Genomic DNA, 12,879 nt, shown 5'->3' with positions numbered 1-12,879 from the left:
AGTGACCGTCCAGTGGGTGGGTCAACAAGCCAACGGTGGGCGTGGTGGGCGCGGTGGGCGCGGTACTACCGCCAGCATGAGGCCTGCAATGCGTTGCGCAAAACGAGGAACGGTAGTGAGACTGCCACGATCCAGCGCCAGACCCAGAACATCAAAACGTATTAAAATTTCAGGCCAAAGGTGGTAAAATTATATATTTATATATATTGTATTGTGTGTGTAATTGTGGTTGTGATATTTCGTCTATTATTTATACTTTTATGTTTTTACAAGGTTCTTTTTATATATATATATTGTGGAGTACGATAGACCCCCTGCATGTACCATCATCGCGTCTTGGGGATAGCGTTCCGGGAACGGTCGCAGGACCGTTCTGGGACCGTTCTTAGAACGGTCCCGAACTAGGCCTTTAGCACCCTTCTCCCCTCTCCTGTCCGCATGTCGTAGTCTTTACGGAATCCCCTTGTGTACAAGTTGTAGGAATGTCGTGGGTACACACATGCCAAGTGTAGACCCTATGCGCTGCGCATTGCGCATGCCAGGCGTCGAAAACCGCGCGGGCGTCGTGTTGAGCCGCCCGCCACTGGCCACGGCGAACGGGAACGTTCCCAGAACGGTCGCCGGGAACGTTCTGGGAACGGTCGCAGAGGGCGCGAGAACAATGGCTGTATATATACGCGTACACAGCTGTGATATGCGTGATATGCGGCGGTAGGGGGTGGCGGGTCTGTCCCTTGCTCCCCTGCCAGTTTGGGGCGTCGAGCGTGCTCAGCGCGTGAGTACAGGCGCACCACTGCTGTGGCCCACCTGAGGCCTGTCGCTGGCTGGGTCGCGGCAGGGACCGGCACGATCAGACTGGCTGCGTGAGGGGCTTAGGTGCGGGCTGTACAGCGATGACAGGCGGGAAGTCGTGCGGTCCACGCCAGCGCGCCTACCGCTGCTTGCGGGTATTAAGCACCGGCCACGACGGCCACAGATGTCGCTGACAAGGTGATGGAATCCCTGCGCCGTCAACGTTTGAGCTTGTTGCGTACATTGCACAGACTGCCAAAGGCGACGAGCACCATCTAAGAAGTAGCGGTGTTGGTGTTGCCAATGGATGGCTTGCCCGCGATCGGCGAGATCCCATGGCCAACTCGCATGTGCGGGTCCGCCGGACAACGGCTGCCATCGGCCACCAGCGTTGGCCTGCCTCCCGTGGCGGCCGGCAAGGACCTCGGTGCGGCGCGCACGTCTCGGCACCTCTGTTGGTCGGTCCTCAACGAAGGATCGGCGAGGAGGCTGCGCACTCTTGCCCACAACGACTCTCGGCCGGCACTACCCGCAACGCCATCGAACTCGAATGCCCCAGCTTGAACGCAAGCGTCGGCCCGCTCCACGGCAGCCGGTAAGGAGCTCGGTGCGGCGCGCACGCCACGGCACCCTCATCGTCGGCTCTCTCACCCAGGGCCGGTAAGGAGACGCGCGCATCCAAGCGCTACACCAAGAAACAAACATAACTGACTTCATTTTCTTCCCCTGTTCTCCTCCCCCTTCCTCTTCTTCCTCGGTCCCTCCGCCCGATACTTTGGCCCGCCCTCCCACCGCGGCCCCGGCTCGGCTGCGACCCCACCGCCTCCACGTCCCTTCCGCCGGCTCTTGTTCTGCCACACGCCCCATCCTCCCATCTCACCCATCACACCACCGCTCGGCCGTGAGATGACGAATCCCGCGAGCGACCGGCTCGACTCGCGCGCGCCGTACACCACGTCGGCATCGGTGATCCGCGCGCGCGTAACGCGGCGCGCAATGATGGGAGCGCGTCATTTCGGTTATACGCCTCGTCGATGAGGAGCACCTTGCCGGCGCAACGGTGGGGGGTGTTCGCGATGTGACGCAAAAAGCCTCGCCATGCCATGGCAAGCCCAATCCCCCACCATGGCAAGCCCAAGGCCGGCCAAGCTGTGGCCAGTCCGCAGCCCGGCCATGGCCAGCCCGCCGGTTGGTTGTCGAACGCAACTCGACCACGCTACTTCGGCTCACCTAGCCAGCCGCAGCCAAAGGCATACCCGCTTCCAACCTCACCACATGGCACTCCACTGCTTCAGGCTTCCTCACAGGAAGCTTGCACGCCGCTCTCTAATCTCCCCACTCGCCTACGGTCCTCATACCCCGCAACCGGCCGAGGGCCTGACACAGCCCCCTCACCCGCACACTTTGCTCTCTTGCACACGTCCATGGAGCGCTACCACAGGCTCGGCGTGGTCGGCAAGGGCTCGTCCGGCAGTGTGTTCCTTGTAGAGGACGTGGAGACTGGGGCACAGTATGTACACAAGCTCATCGATCTCGCCGACTTTGACGACAAAGCCGTGGCCGCAGCTCGGACCGAGGCTGCAACACTGGCGAGGCTCGACCACCCAAACGTGATCCAGTTTGTGGAGGCCATCGAGAGCGAGGGCAAGATGAACATTGTGATGGAGCATGCCGGCGGCGGCGACGTCTCGCTCATGCTCAAGTCGCGAAACACGATCCTGCTCTCCGAAGACGAGGTCATGGCAGTGTTTATCCCGCTCGCCCTCGCCCTGGAGTACGTGCACGGGCACAAGATTCTGCACCGAGACCTCAAGGCCCAGAATGTTTTCATCACCCTGTCCGGAGAGATCAAGTTGGGCGACTTTGGTGTTGCCAAACCGCTGGCGGGCACGCTCGAGTCTGCACGGACCGCCATCGGCACGCCATACTACCTCTCGCCCGAAATTTGCGCCGAGCAGCCGTACAACGCAAAGTCGGATGTCTGGGCCCTCGGCTGCATCTTGTACGAGCTCTGCACTCTCCGCATGCCGTTCGAGGCCCGAAACTTCAAGGGACTTGTCCTCAAGATCCGCAAGGGTACCTATCGCCCTTTGCCCGAGTGGTACTCCGCTGACCTCCTTGACCTCGTCGATCTGCTTCTGCAGAAGGATCCCAAGAACAGGCCCATGGTCCATGACATCCTCACCCGCCCGTACTTGGTCCGTTACATCACTGCATACCGCGCAGGCGAGCTCTCCATCCCCGGCACCGCTCTTGCTCCCCAGCCGTCTGCCGAGAGCCTGCCAGACAGCCTGCCGTCGCTTCCAAGCCCGGTTCTTCCGGCTACGCCACACCTTAAGGGCTCAAACTCGAGCAGCAAGGCTGCTGCTGACATCAGTCATACCAGCGACGCCTCCTCACTCTCGGGTCTTAACGATCTCATTGACGATTCGTCCTTGTCGGGCGCATCGGACCTCCTCGCTGCTGTCGAGGCCGGTGATGCCGAGCGTGAAGAAGAACTGCGTCTGCTTATGCTGGAGAAGATTCGCTCCAAAATCATGGCTCAAAACCAAGCCAAAAAGGTCAAGAAGGCCAAGAAGGCCAAGAAGGCCAAGTCCAAGTCCAAATCCAAGTTCAAGGCCAAGTCTCGCCACAAGGGCAAGGTCAAGTCCAAGTCCAAGTCCAAGTCCAAATCAAAGCCAAGGCGCCTCTCTGGTGGCTACTCGGCCACGTCAAGCTGCTCACGCTCCAAGTCTCGCTCCAAGTCTCGCTCCAAGTCTCGCTCCAAGTCACGCTCCACACCACGGCATCTCGCGCTCGTGTCCTCATCGAGCGCAACATCCACATAGCTCTTGCGTTTTACGACTCAAGCCATCATGCGCTCGTAAGCAACGACAAAGGCATCGCGAGCAGCAACCGCCTTGAGCACGTTGGCGTAAGACCAGGTGAGGTCGGTGGCCGACATCTCGAACCCGGTGTCGCGGTCGAGCTGCTCCGAGAGGTGGAAGCCAGCGCCAGCAACATGATAGCGAATGCGCTCGAGAACGCCGTCGCCGGCCGATGCGAGCCGAAGCGCAAAGTTGGCGACGGAGAGCTTACCCAGCGACTCTGCGCTCTCGCCGAACATCTCGGCATAGTGCGGGAGCGCGTCATGCGGCAGCTTGCCAACGTTGACCACCTCGCTTGCAGCCCGATAGTGCAGCTGCGCAAGCGCGGCGGTGGTGAGAATCCACGGGTTGCCACCTGCATACGTGTCACCAGCGTACCGCCCGTAGAGAACTCCCGGGATGCCGTTCTGAGTGTCGATGGTATTGATCTTGAACATGTCGGTGAAAGTTGCCGAGAGCACGTTCACCGTTGCCGCCACCCACGACGAGGTCGGCGCAAAGTTGGCTTCCACCGACGATCCCATGTACGCGTCGTTGAGAGCACAGATGACCGACGCACCCTTCTGCCGGTTGCTCGACTCCTGAATAAACTGCCCGTTCCAGTGGTCGCCGAGCGCCGCAAGTACCTTGCCCGCCGCCGCAGAGTACGTCGCCGCAGACTCAGAGTCACCCATCTTGGTCGCAAACGCCGCACCATCCACCAGCGCCCGGTAGTAGTTGTACCGGTTCCAGAAAAAGTCGTTCGACCGCAGCTCCTCCCACAGATCGCAAGTGTCCGACGCCCAGTTGGCTGCCACATAGTCAAGATCATACTTGATGGCCCCACCGTGATAATGGCTCTCAGAGCCGGTCCACAGGTACTTGGCCACGTAGCTCATCGAGTTGGACGCCAGCAGATCCGTCGCAAACAGAATGAGCGTCGTTGACCGCAGCGCCGGCCCGTCATCCTGCGGCCGGCACCATCCTCCGGTAAACACGTTGGCATTGGGCAGATGATACTTGGGCTCCGCACGGATATCAATTCCATTCGGATCAACCTGGTTCTGCGCCCGAAGCACCCACTGGACGTACGAGTCCATCATCGCCGCCAGGTTGCTTGCCGAGTCGTCCGAGTGCTCGTACCACATCCGCATCGACAGCGCCGCGTCGCGCTCCCAGTTCCAGTAGTACGTTCCACCTGGCGTGTTGCGATCCGGCGAGGCAACAACGCCACCCAGGTTATCAATATTCAGGTTCGCCCGCATGAACCCACGCATCATCGCCACCTCGGTCGCGTTAAACGGCGCACCACCAGGCACAGGCCCACCCGCCGGATAAAAGCACCACGGCGTCCCCGAGTTCTATCTCCCGCTCCCGCCACCCACAAGCACCACATACCACCATGTCACAACGCCCACCCATCGCTTCGTGAGTCGCACAGCTTTCCCACCCCCCCACCCCCCCCCCCCCCCACTCCCCCTCCGCTTTTCAACCTACCTTGCCCTCAGGCGCCCAGCAGCAGCCGTGTGCTCCACACTCGGCCTGCGTCGTCCCCACATGCCCACAGTTGACCTTGTCGCTGTCAGGGAGCGAGCAGTTCTGCCCGCTCACCACCGCCACCAGCGCCACCAGCACCACTCCCATTACCGTTGCCATCGTCGTCCTCGCTTGCATGGCGCACGTGACTCGAGTACCCAAATACGACACGGCACTCGACGCAACAAGTGCTGGTGCCTGTCGTTCGACCAGCATCAACCCGCCACTTCCGGCCACAGCCCACCGGCCGCCGCTCACCCCCACACACCCCACCCTACCCCACCCCACCCACACCCACCCCGCACACTCCCCACACTCCCTCCCACTGCACCCCGCCGGCCATGGGCAACGAGCAGTCACAGCTGCTTTCACCCCGCCGCAGAATCCGCAAACTCCTCCCCAGCTCGACGCCCCAGCCTCGGCGGCACCCCTCGTCGGTCCTGTACGTGGTGACGTGGGGGACGAGCGCCTTTCGATCCTGCCTTCCTCCTCCTCCCTCGCGCTCTCTCCACACTCACCGTCCGTCCTCACCCTCACCCCTTTCCCCGTCACCCTCGCAGCCGTCAGCAACTACATTCGCCGCACCTGTGGCGGTGGTCATCGTCCAGACCACGCCACAGACCCCGCCTTCTACCACCCTCGTCCACTACGCTGCGCTTGTGCTCAAGGCACGCCAGCTGGTGGCCACCATCCTTGCCTCGGGCCACTCGGTCTGCATTGAACACGATGGCCCAACCACCTACGCCGTCTTCACTTCGCCGCTTGATGCGCTGGCTGCTGCCGCTGCCGTCCCATGCGTACTGGCGGCCTTCAACGAGGGCCAAGCCCCGTCGCCGGAATGGCACCTGCGCCTCGCAGGCGTAGCCGTCACTGCCGGCGACGGCGAGTCCCTTGCCCAGGATGCCACCACCGGTTCGCTCCACGGCCCACTTGTGGACGAAGCCAAGGCCGTCCTTCAAGCCGCCTCAGATTCCGCTCCGCTTGTCCTCACACCAGCCGCAATGGCTTCGCTCGCCGACCACCCCCTGCCGGACGGTCTCGTCCTCTACCCCAGCAACAACAGCATCACCACTGTGGCGCTCGACGCCTACCATCCGCCGGGCTTTGAGCCCGCCGCTCTCGCGAGTCTTCCGCCGCCCAGCTCGCCCTTTGTCTCTGCTCTGCTCAAGCGGTTCTCGGCGTCGCGCGCCAAGCTTGCTGCTGTTGACAAGCGGCTTTCGGCAAAGTACATTCGCGAGACTGCAGTCGTCGCCGTGGGCTACAATTGGGTCCCGCTCACCGAGACCACCGGTGTCGTGGCCTCGCTCGCTGCCCAACAAGCCACAGCAGGCCTAATCCGTCCCATTGTTGAGTCGTACCAGGGCGCCATGCTCGACCCGGCGCTCATGTGCTTCGAGTCGCCGGTCAATGCTCTCTCGGCAGCACTAGAGATCCGCTCCGCCATCGCCCTTCACAACACTATCGGTGACTCACCCATCCCCGTTCTGGCCTTTGGCGCAGCCTCGGGCAAGCTCCTCCTCGCTCCGGACACTGACGTCCACTGGGGTGAGCCGGTTTTTGCCGCCCGCTCCCTCGCTGTGGCACCTGGCGCCGCGCCAGGCGAGCTCGTCATCGCTAACTCCCTCTATGCCGCGCTCACCGCCTCGAAGGACCACGATGCCACCGCCCTTCTCGCCACCCTCGCCCTTTCTCCGCGCTCCGACGGTGCAGTCGTTGTTCAACCGACCAAGCCCCCGCCGCCTGGCTCTCCGCCTGGCTCTCCGCCCTCGAGCTCTCGAAATCCATCGCCTGCCACTCCACATCTCGCACTCCCCACCGCTGCCGCCGCGTCAACAGACAGCATGCCTGCCTGCGACGTTGTCGCCTCGGCTGAAGGCACCGTCTCTGATTCACCGGCCATTCGCCACTTCCAAGCCCCAGTCGCCTGTGTTGTCTCGGTCCTGGACGCTCCGCGGCCAACCGCCGTCGGCCCGCTTGCGTGGGCCGCGAGTCTGCTCAAGGTCCGTCAGGCCCTTCTTGCTCTCTTTCAGTTCCACGGTGCGCTCCTTGTCGAGTTTGACAGCAACTCTGCGTTCGCCGTCTTTGACTCGGGCGATGCCGCCGTCGCCGCAGCAAGCCTCATCCCGCGCTTGATTGCCAAGATCAATGCCAGCTCGCCAAACCCGTCGTGGGCTGCTGCCCTCGCTGGAGTTGGTGCTGCCTGGGGCCCAAACCTTCTCCAGGATCTCCAGACTGACAAGTTTGTGGGCGGGCCGGTCACAGCAGCACTTGCTCTGGCCAACTCGCCTGCGAATGGTGGCAAGGTCCTCATCGCTGACCCGCTCTACCGCCAGGTCGCAACTTCGTCGGCCCTCGTGTCGCTCAGTTTCGATCCTGCAACCTCCACTCCTGAAGCCGCTCATCCTGCTTTTGTTGTCGGAGGCAAGCTAAAGGGTCCGCGCTTCCGCTACGACCCCGCTCGCTACGAGTCCATCACTCACTTTGGTATTCCCATCCCTCAAGCTGCAGAGGACTTTGTCACCGCGTTGCTGCAGGCCTACACAACGGGCTCTGACGACGAGCTTACTGCCGCCGGATCGCGTTTCATCACCCCGCTCGTCGCCCTTGCCATTCACGTCGACTGGGCAAGCTTGGTGGCTGCCATCAAGCCCTCGGCCCTCCTCGCCTCCCAACAAGAGGTCTTTGTCCTAGTCAAGAATACTGTGGCTGCCGCAGGTGGCTTTGCCGTCTCGGCAAGCCTAGCGCTCTTCCCCACCGCACCCGCGGCCTTTGCTGCTGGCCGCACCCTCCAGTCGGCGCTTGGCGGCCATGTTCTCGCTGCCCATGATAATGCGCCTGTCCCGCTCCGCGGCCTCGGTCTGGCCTCTGGTCGGGTTCTCGTCGGGCCAGAGACTGATGTGGTCTGGGGCTCGGCTCTCGAGCTCGCGCGTGAGCTGGCAGGCGCTGCGCCTAGCGCCGCCACTCTTGTTGTCGAGGCTGCTTCCCTCACTGCCATTGAGCGTGAGAACCCGGCCAGCCTTGCATCGCTCACGCTGGCCGCCACCAGCGTTGCCTCGGCTGCCTGCGCCCGTGAGGTGCCTGTCGCCTCGCTCGCACCGCCGATCGATGTTCTCCGCGTCCATGACGCGACCACCGAGTCCTCCCTCGCACCAAGCGATCCGCCGGTCCTTCGCCCACATCCGCACAACTCGTCGATCGCCGCGTTCTCGTCGCCGGTCTCGGTAGTGGTCACCCACATGGCCGGCTTCTCCCGCATCACCCGCAAGCATGGCATTGTGCACTACGCATCACTGGTGATGCGAATGCGGGTCCTGATGGGGGAGCTCATGGCTGCCCACGGTGCCCTGTGCGTTGAAGCCGAGGCCGACAAGCTGTACATCCTCTTCGCCGAGCCTGCGTCGGCCGTCGCCGCTGCGCTGCAAGTCAAGCCCGTGGTCGACGCCTACAACCGCTCGCTTGCTTGCGACGACGACAAGATCCGCATGTCGGGCGTTGGCGTCGCTCACGGTGGCGCCGTCGTCCAAGACCTGCTCACCGGTAAGTACTTTGGCCCGCCAGTTGACTCGGCCTTTGTCCTCGCCGCAGACCTGGCTGCCAAGGGCGAGGTTCTGGTGGACGCCACTGTGGCTGCTTACCTCGACCATGACGCCTCGGCCTTTACCACGCTGGACATCTCGTCGCGTGGTGCAGAGGTTCTCTCCGTCTCGGGCTCGCCTCGCCCGGATCTTGCCTACGTCTATCCAGGCCAGCTTGTAGTGTCCGCTCCGCCTGCAGGCGAGCTCGACTTTGAGCGAGACGCCCTCGCTCGTCTCAGCCTTCCGTCGCGATCAGCCCGCGCTGCTGTCGAGGCCGAGCTCCGCGAGCGCTACATGCAGACACGGACGGTGCTCATGTACGGCGTTGACTGGTCGTCGACCACCAAGTCTTACGGTGTCATCCACACTATCGGCCTCAAGCAAGCCGCGCTCCAGCTCGCATCCAAGGTGGTGAGCCAGGGCGGCGGGACCGTGCTCGAGGAGACGCTCTTTGTCTTCAATGACGTGGCGGCAGCGCTCGACGCCGCCCTCGCGCTCCATGACGAGTTTACGTTCTACAACCGCAAAGCTCTTGCCGACTCGCGGGTCCCCCTCCTCGGCCTTGGCCTTCACACCGGCGAGCTCCTCCTCGCGCCCAACACTGACATCCACTGGGGCGAGCCAGTCTCGCTTGCGTCGCGGCTAGCTGAGCTCGCACCTCCGCCTCCGCCTCCGCCCGCAGAGGGACCGTCGGGTGCGAGACCTGACAGCGCCCCGATCTTTGTGTCGGGTGCGGTCCGCGAGCGGCTGGCAGCTTCGCGCCTCGCCTCGCGCCTCACCGCGCTCCGCTGGCCCACAAGCGACGACGCCGTCGAAGCCTTTGAGCTCGTTCCAGCGCCGGTCGTCGCGAGCACCCCGTCGGATCAAGGCGGCTCGGCGTATGGTGATGCGGCGGAAAGCTTGCCCAAGCTCGCCTCGCCCCACGTCGAGAGCACCGGCGGCCTAGCTGTCGAGTTCCGCCTCAAGATGCGTGTCGCCCGCCGCGCAGAGTCGCCCGAGGCGCGGCTTGCCGCCATCGAGGATCTCGTCCGCATCGCCGGCTCTGTCTCTCGGGCCGGGTTCAAGGTTCGCCGGTCCAAGATCAACTGCATCAACGCGTGGTCCGGCACCGAGGCCCGGGTGCCGGACGAGCCAGCCTTTGACTCGGCGCGGGCCGGCGGGTTCTTTGAGGCGCTTCCGCGTGCGCAGCCAGAGGTCAACCGAGTCATTGCCCTCGGCAACTACTTTCTCGAGCTGCTCGAAGAAGACAAGTCAGCTGAGCTGGTCTCTGGCATTGAGCTTGAGCGCGTCCGTGCGGCTCTCAAGGGACTCGCGCTTGTCCTCACCAACGGTGGTGGGACGCTGGAGGAGCTGCTGGACCTCTCTCTAGCGGTCATGACCTCGCTGTGCAAGGCGCCCAATGGTGGTGTTCGCTCGATCGCCGCCGCCTCAGTCTGTGCCCTCATCTATGCCCACATTCCGCATGTCCTCGCCAAGCTCACCAAGCTCGAGTCGTTTGAGTTTGTGGTGGCTGCCTGCATTTGTTCGCGGCGGACGGCGCTTCAGGCCATCGGCCTTGGCCTTCTCACCACGCTCCCGCTCCGTGAGCCTGGCTACACTCTGCTCGGCGAGGTGTTCGAGACGCTCCAGGTCGGGCTGAGGCTCCAAGTCCTCGCCCTCAACGGTGCGACGCCGCTCATCCGCTCGTCGGCGCAGCAGGTACTCGACGCGCTCGACGAGCCCGAGTCGCCACCGCCGCTCCTGCCGACGCTCGCGCTTCCAACAGTCAGCATGCTCGCCGAGCCGGCGGCACGCGGCAGCGTGTCGGTCGAGGCCGGCTCGGTCCAGCGCATTCGCATCAACGCCCCAACTCCGGGCACCGTCATCTCGTTTGCCGCCAAAGTCCACCACCTCGACGTCGGCCTTGCCGTCGAGTATCGTAAGCGCAACAGCGAGCCGGTCGCCTTCCACCACCAGGTCATTCTCTTTGCGGCAGATTCACCGTACCGTCGCTGGTTCGTGGCACCCAAGGCTGGCCGGTACGACCTGGTCCTCGACAACGAGTACTCGTGGTTTGCTTCAAAGTCCGTCTCGTACGCGGTCCACGTTCTCAGACCAGACGCTGTGGCACCCTAGCTTAGTGTACTCAGCCGCAGCCGCAGTTGAGGCTCCCAATCGTAGCCGCACACCTTGGCCGCGCTCGCTTTCAGTTCGGCCGCGCGCGTGCTCCCATCGTCGTCGGCGTGCAAGACTGCAAGCTCGAAGAGGGCGTGCGGTGTGACCCACGTCTCGCCGCAGATCTCCGGCGTCGGCGGCGCCGGAAGCCCAGCCGCACACAAGAGCGAGGCAGATGCTTGCTCTCGCGCGCCAGTTAGTGCAAGGAGCACGCCGCGGATGAGGTGCTCCACGTGCCGGGCTTCATGCGCAAGACTAGGCTCAAGCATGCGGGCCCACAGAGACGATTCTCCTGCAAGTCGCTCGTCAAGTACCTTGAGCCACGCTGCAGCGCGCTCGGCGCTAAAATGGTGCAGCTCGCGATCGAGGTAAAAGACGGTAAACGCCACAAGACCAAGCGCCTGTGCTGCTAACAGCCGCGAAGCAAGCCGCGACTCGGGGGTCGCCCGTGACTCGCGCTCCGCCTGCTGCGCAAGCAGCTGCGCGCCGACGTCATGTCGCCCAGCCAGGACGTGGGCACCAGCAACCGCCAGCCCGGCCCGGCCACGCAGAGTAGCATCGTCGACCTCGGCTGCAGTGCCCAGAGCGGCAATAGCATGTTCAAAGTCACCAAGGCAGAGCGCGGTCATCCCAGCCTCATACGCCAGGAGACCGACCAGCGTCGAGCGCCGTGCATCCATGCCCGAGCCGACAACCGCATCCAGCGCGGAGGCGGCGACTTCAGGCTCACCACGGGCTCGCGCCGCCTTGCCAAAGATCAGTTGCACCATCGGCAGCGGACGTGACGAAGCTCGCGCTAGCTCAGCTAGCATCGCTTCAGCTTCAGCCAAGCGCGCCTGCTTGCTATCTCCAGAGCGTCCGCGCGGGTAGCTGACCAGCGAGCATGCCAGGAGCAGAGTGGCCAGCGGAGCGTCGATCGACGACGACACCACAGCCTCGCGCAGAAGCTCCCAGCCCTCACTCACTGTTATCGACACGCCACTCATCTTGGATGCCATCGACGGCAGTGAGGCCGGGCGAGCAGGATGCCCGCGCCGCCGCGGGCAGTCGCCACCGACGCTGCCACCGGTGCCGACAACTCTGGCTCGACGTCCGCCAGCCGCGACGACGACAGAAGCTTGGACGCTTTCCGGACGTGATAAGCAACCTTGAGCGAGCTTCCGCCGTTCATGGCCATGACCGCACACAGCGCCAGCCTCGTTAGTGCCGCCACCGCCGTCGCGTCGCCGACCGCATCCGCAGCAGAACAACTCGAGGTGGTGGCCTCCAGATACGCCGCCCACTTGCGTGTCGAACGATGGGCGAGCGAGCCGGCCACGCCTGCCAGCCGAGTTAACCGGCTGAGCGCCTGCTGGCGGTGTGCAGCCTGGGCAGACCACAGCGCGCGCGCGAGGGCGTTGAGAGCATGGACCCAGCAGAGCCGGAGCGAGGCCGGCGGGATCCATCTCGCACCGCCCTTGGCGGCCTCGTACTCGCCGAGAACCCGGACGACTGACTGGGCCAGAGCAGTGTCAACTGCCGCGTACCGGCCCTGCGCCACCATCCGCACATACAGCGCCGCCGCCGGGTGCGGATGGTGCTCGCCGCGCCCTCCGCGCACCAGCCACGCCGGAGTCTTGTCCGCCATCGGTGTCGGCGCAGCCGCTGGCGCAGGCGTCACCTGAAGCACTGTCGACGGCGCCGGGACAGCTGGCACCTCTAGCGTCAGGCCGACTGTCCGCTTTCTGCGGCGCGGCTTCCTGCGGATGGTTGCGGTGGCAGTGGAAGATTGTGGGGGTGGGGAGGCAGAGGGTGGAGGTGGGGCCGAGGGTGTATCTGCGGATGAGGCCGACCAGTCCAAGGACGAGGAGGACGACATAGAGAAGGGAGGCGGGGGAGGGGGGGGGGGCTGTGAGAGGGCTGTGGTGGCTGTGGCTGAGGCTGTGGATGGAGGATACGTCAGGTGGAGAGTGGCTGTGGCTGGGTAGGGGGGGGAC

The 12,879-nt window shown here is 63.9% G+C and overlaps 5 protein-coding genes across 5 annotated transcripts; 3 read left to right on the top strand and 2 right to left on the bottom strand.

Moving 5' to 3' along the window:
• Positions 1 to 422: 422 nt before the first annotated feature.
• Positions 423 to 1,508, top strand: AMSG_11792 (uncharacterized protein). The gene has a single exon (XM_013903915.1). It carries the CDS (start codon positions 1,100 to 1,102, stop codon positions 1,454 to 1,456), a length of 357 nt encoding a protein of 118 aa, XP_013759369.1. The 5' UTR covers positions 423 to 1,099; the 3' UTR covers positions 1,457 to 1,508.
• Positions 1,509 to 2,216: 708 nt separating this feature from the next.
• On the top strand, positions 2,217 to 4,264 carry AMSG_03957 (NEK/NEK1 protein kinase; the record flags this gene model as incomplete). Its single annotated transcript, XM_013903754.1, has 1 exon — positions 2,217 to 4,264. The coding sequence occupies one exon, from the start codon at positions 2,217 to 2,219 to the stop codon at positions 3,618 to 3,620; it is 1,404 nt and encodes a 467-aa protein (XP_013759208.1). The 3' UTR covers positions 3,621 to 4,264.
• Positions 3,612 to 5,325, bottom strand: AMSG_03956 (glucoamylase). Its single transcript, XM_013903753.1, has 2 exons — positions 5,136 to 5,325; positions 3,612 to 4,999 (listed from the first exon to the last, which is right to left on the bottom strand). The coding sequence occupies exons 1-2, from the start codon at positions 5,310 to 5,312 to the stop codon at positions 3,638 to 3,640; spliced, it is 1,539 nt and encodes a 512-aa protein (XP_013759207.1). The 5' UTR covers positions 5,313 to 5,325; the 3' UTR covers positions 3,612 to 3,637.
• Positions 5,326 to 5,515: 190 nt separating this feature from the next.
• AMSG_03955 (uncharacterized protein) lies at positions 5,516 to 11,301 on the top strand (the record flags this gene model as incomplete). The annotated part of the gene is made up of 2 exons (XM_013903752.1): positions 5,516 to 5,623; positions 5,735 to 11,301. The coding sequence occupies 2 exons, from the start codon at positions 5,516 to 5,518 to the stop codon at positions 10,862 to 10,864; spliced, it is 5,238 nt and encodes a 1,745-aa protein (XP_013759206.1). The 3' UTR covers positions 10,865 to 11,301.
• On the bottom strand, positions 10,610 to 12,530 carry AMSG_03954 (uncharacterized protein; the record flags this gene model as incomplete). The annotated part of the gene is made up of 3 exons (XM_013903751.1): positions 10,610 to 10,979; positions 11,011 to 11,867; positions 11,906 to 12,530. The coding sequence occupies 3 exons, from the start codon at positions 12,528 to 12,530 to the stop codon at positions 10,935 to 10,937; spliced, it is 1,527 nt and encodes a 508-aa protein (XP_013759205.1). The 3' UTR covers positions 10,610 to 10,934.
• Positions 12,531 to 12,879: the final 349 nt, after the last annotated feature.

The sequence above is a fragment of the Thecamonas trahens genome (genome assembly GCF_000142905.1).
Source record: "Thecamonas trahens ATCC 50062 unplaced genomic scaffold supercont1.16, whole genome shotgun sequence".
In the NCBI taxonomy this organism is placed as follows: Eukaryota; order Apusomonadida; family Apusomonadidae; genus Thecamonas; species Thecamonas trahens.
This window is presented reverse-complemented; position numbering and strand designations above follow the sequence as displayed.

Bases quoted from the DNA above. Each gene is read 5' to 3' on its own strand.
- AMSG_11792 (XM_013903915.1), top strand. From the start codon at position 1,100: ATGGCTTGCCCGCGATCGGCGAGATCCCATGGCCAACTCGCATGTGCG.
- AMSG_03956 (XM_013903753.1), bottom strand. From the start codon at position 5,312: ATGCAAGCGAGGACGACGATGGCAACGGTAATGGGAGTGGTGCTGGTG. The intron at 5,000-5,135 runs GTAGGTTGAAAA...AGCGGGAGATAG, and splicing joins GCTGGGCGCCTGAGGGCAAG to AACTCGGGGACGCCGTGGTG.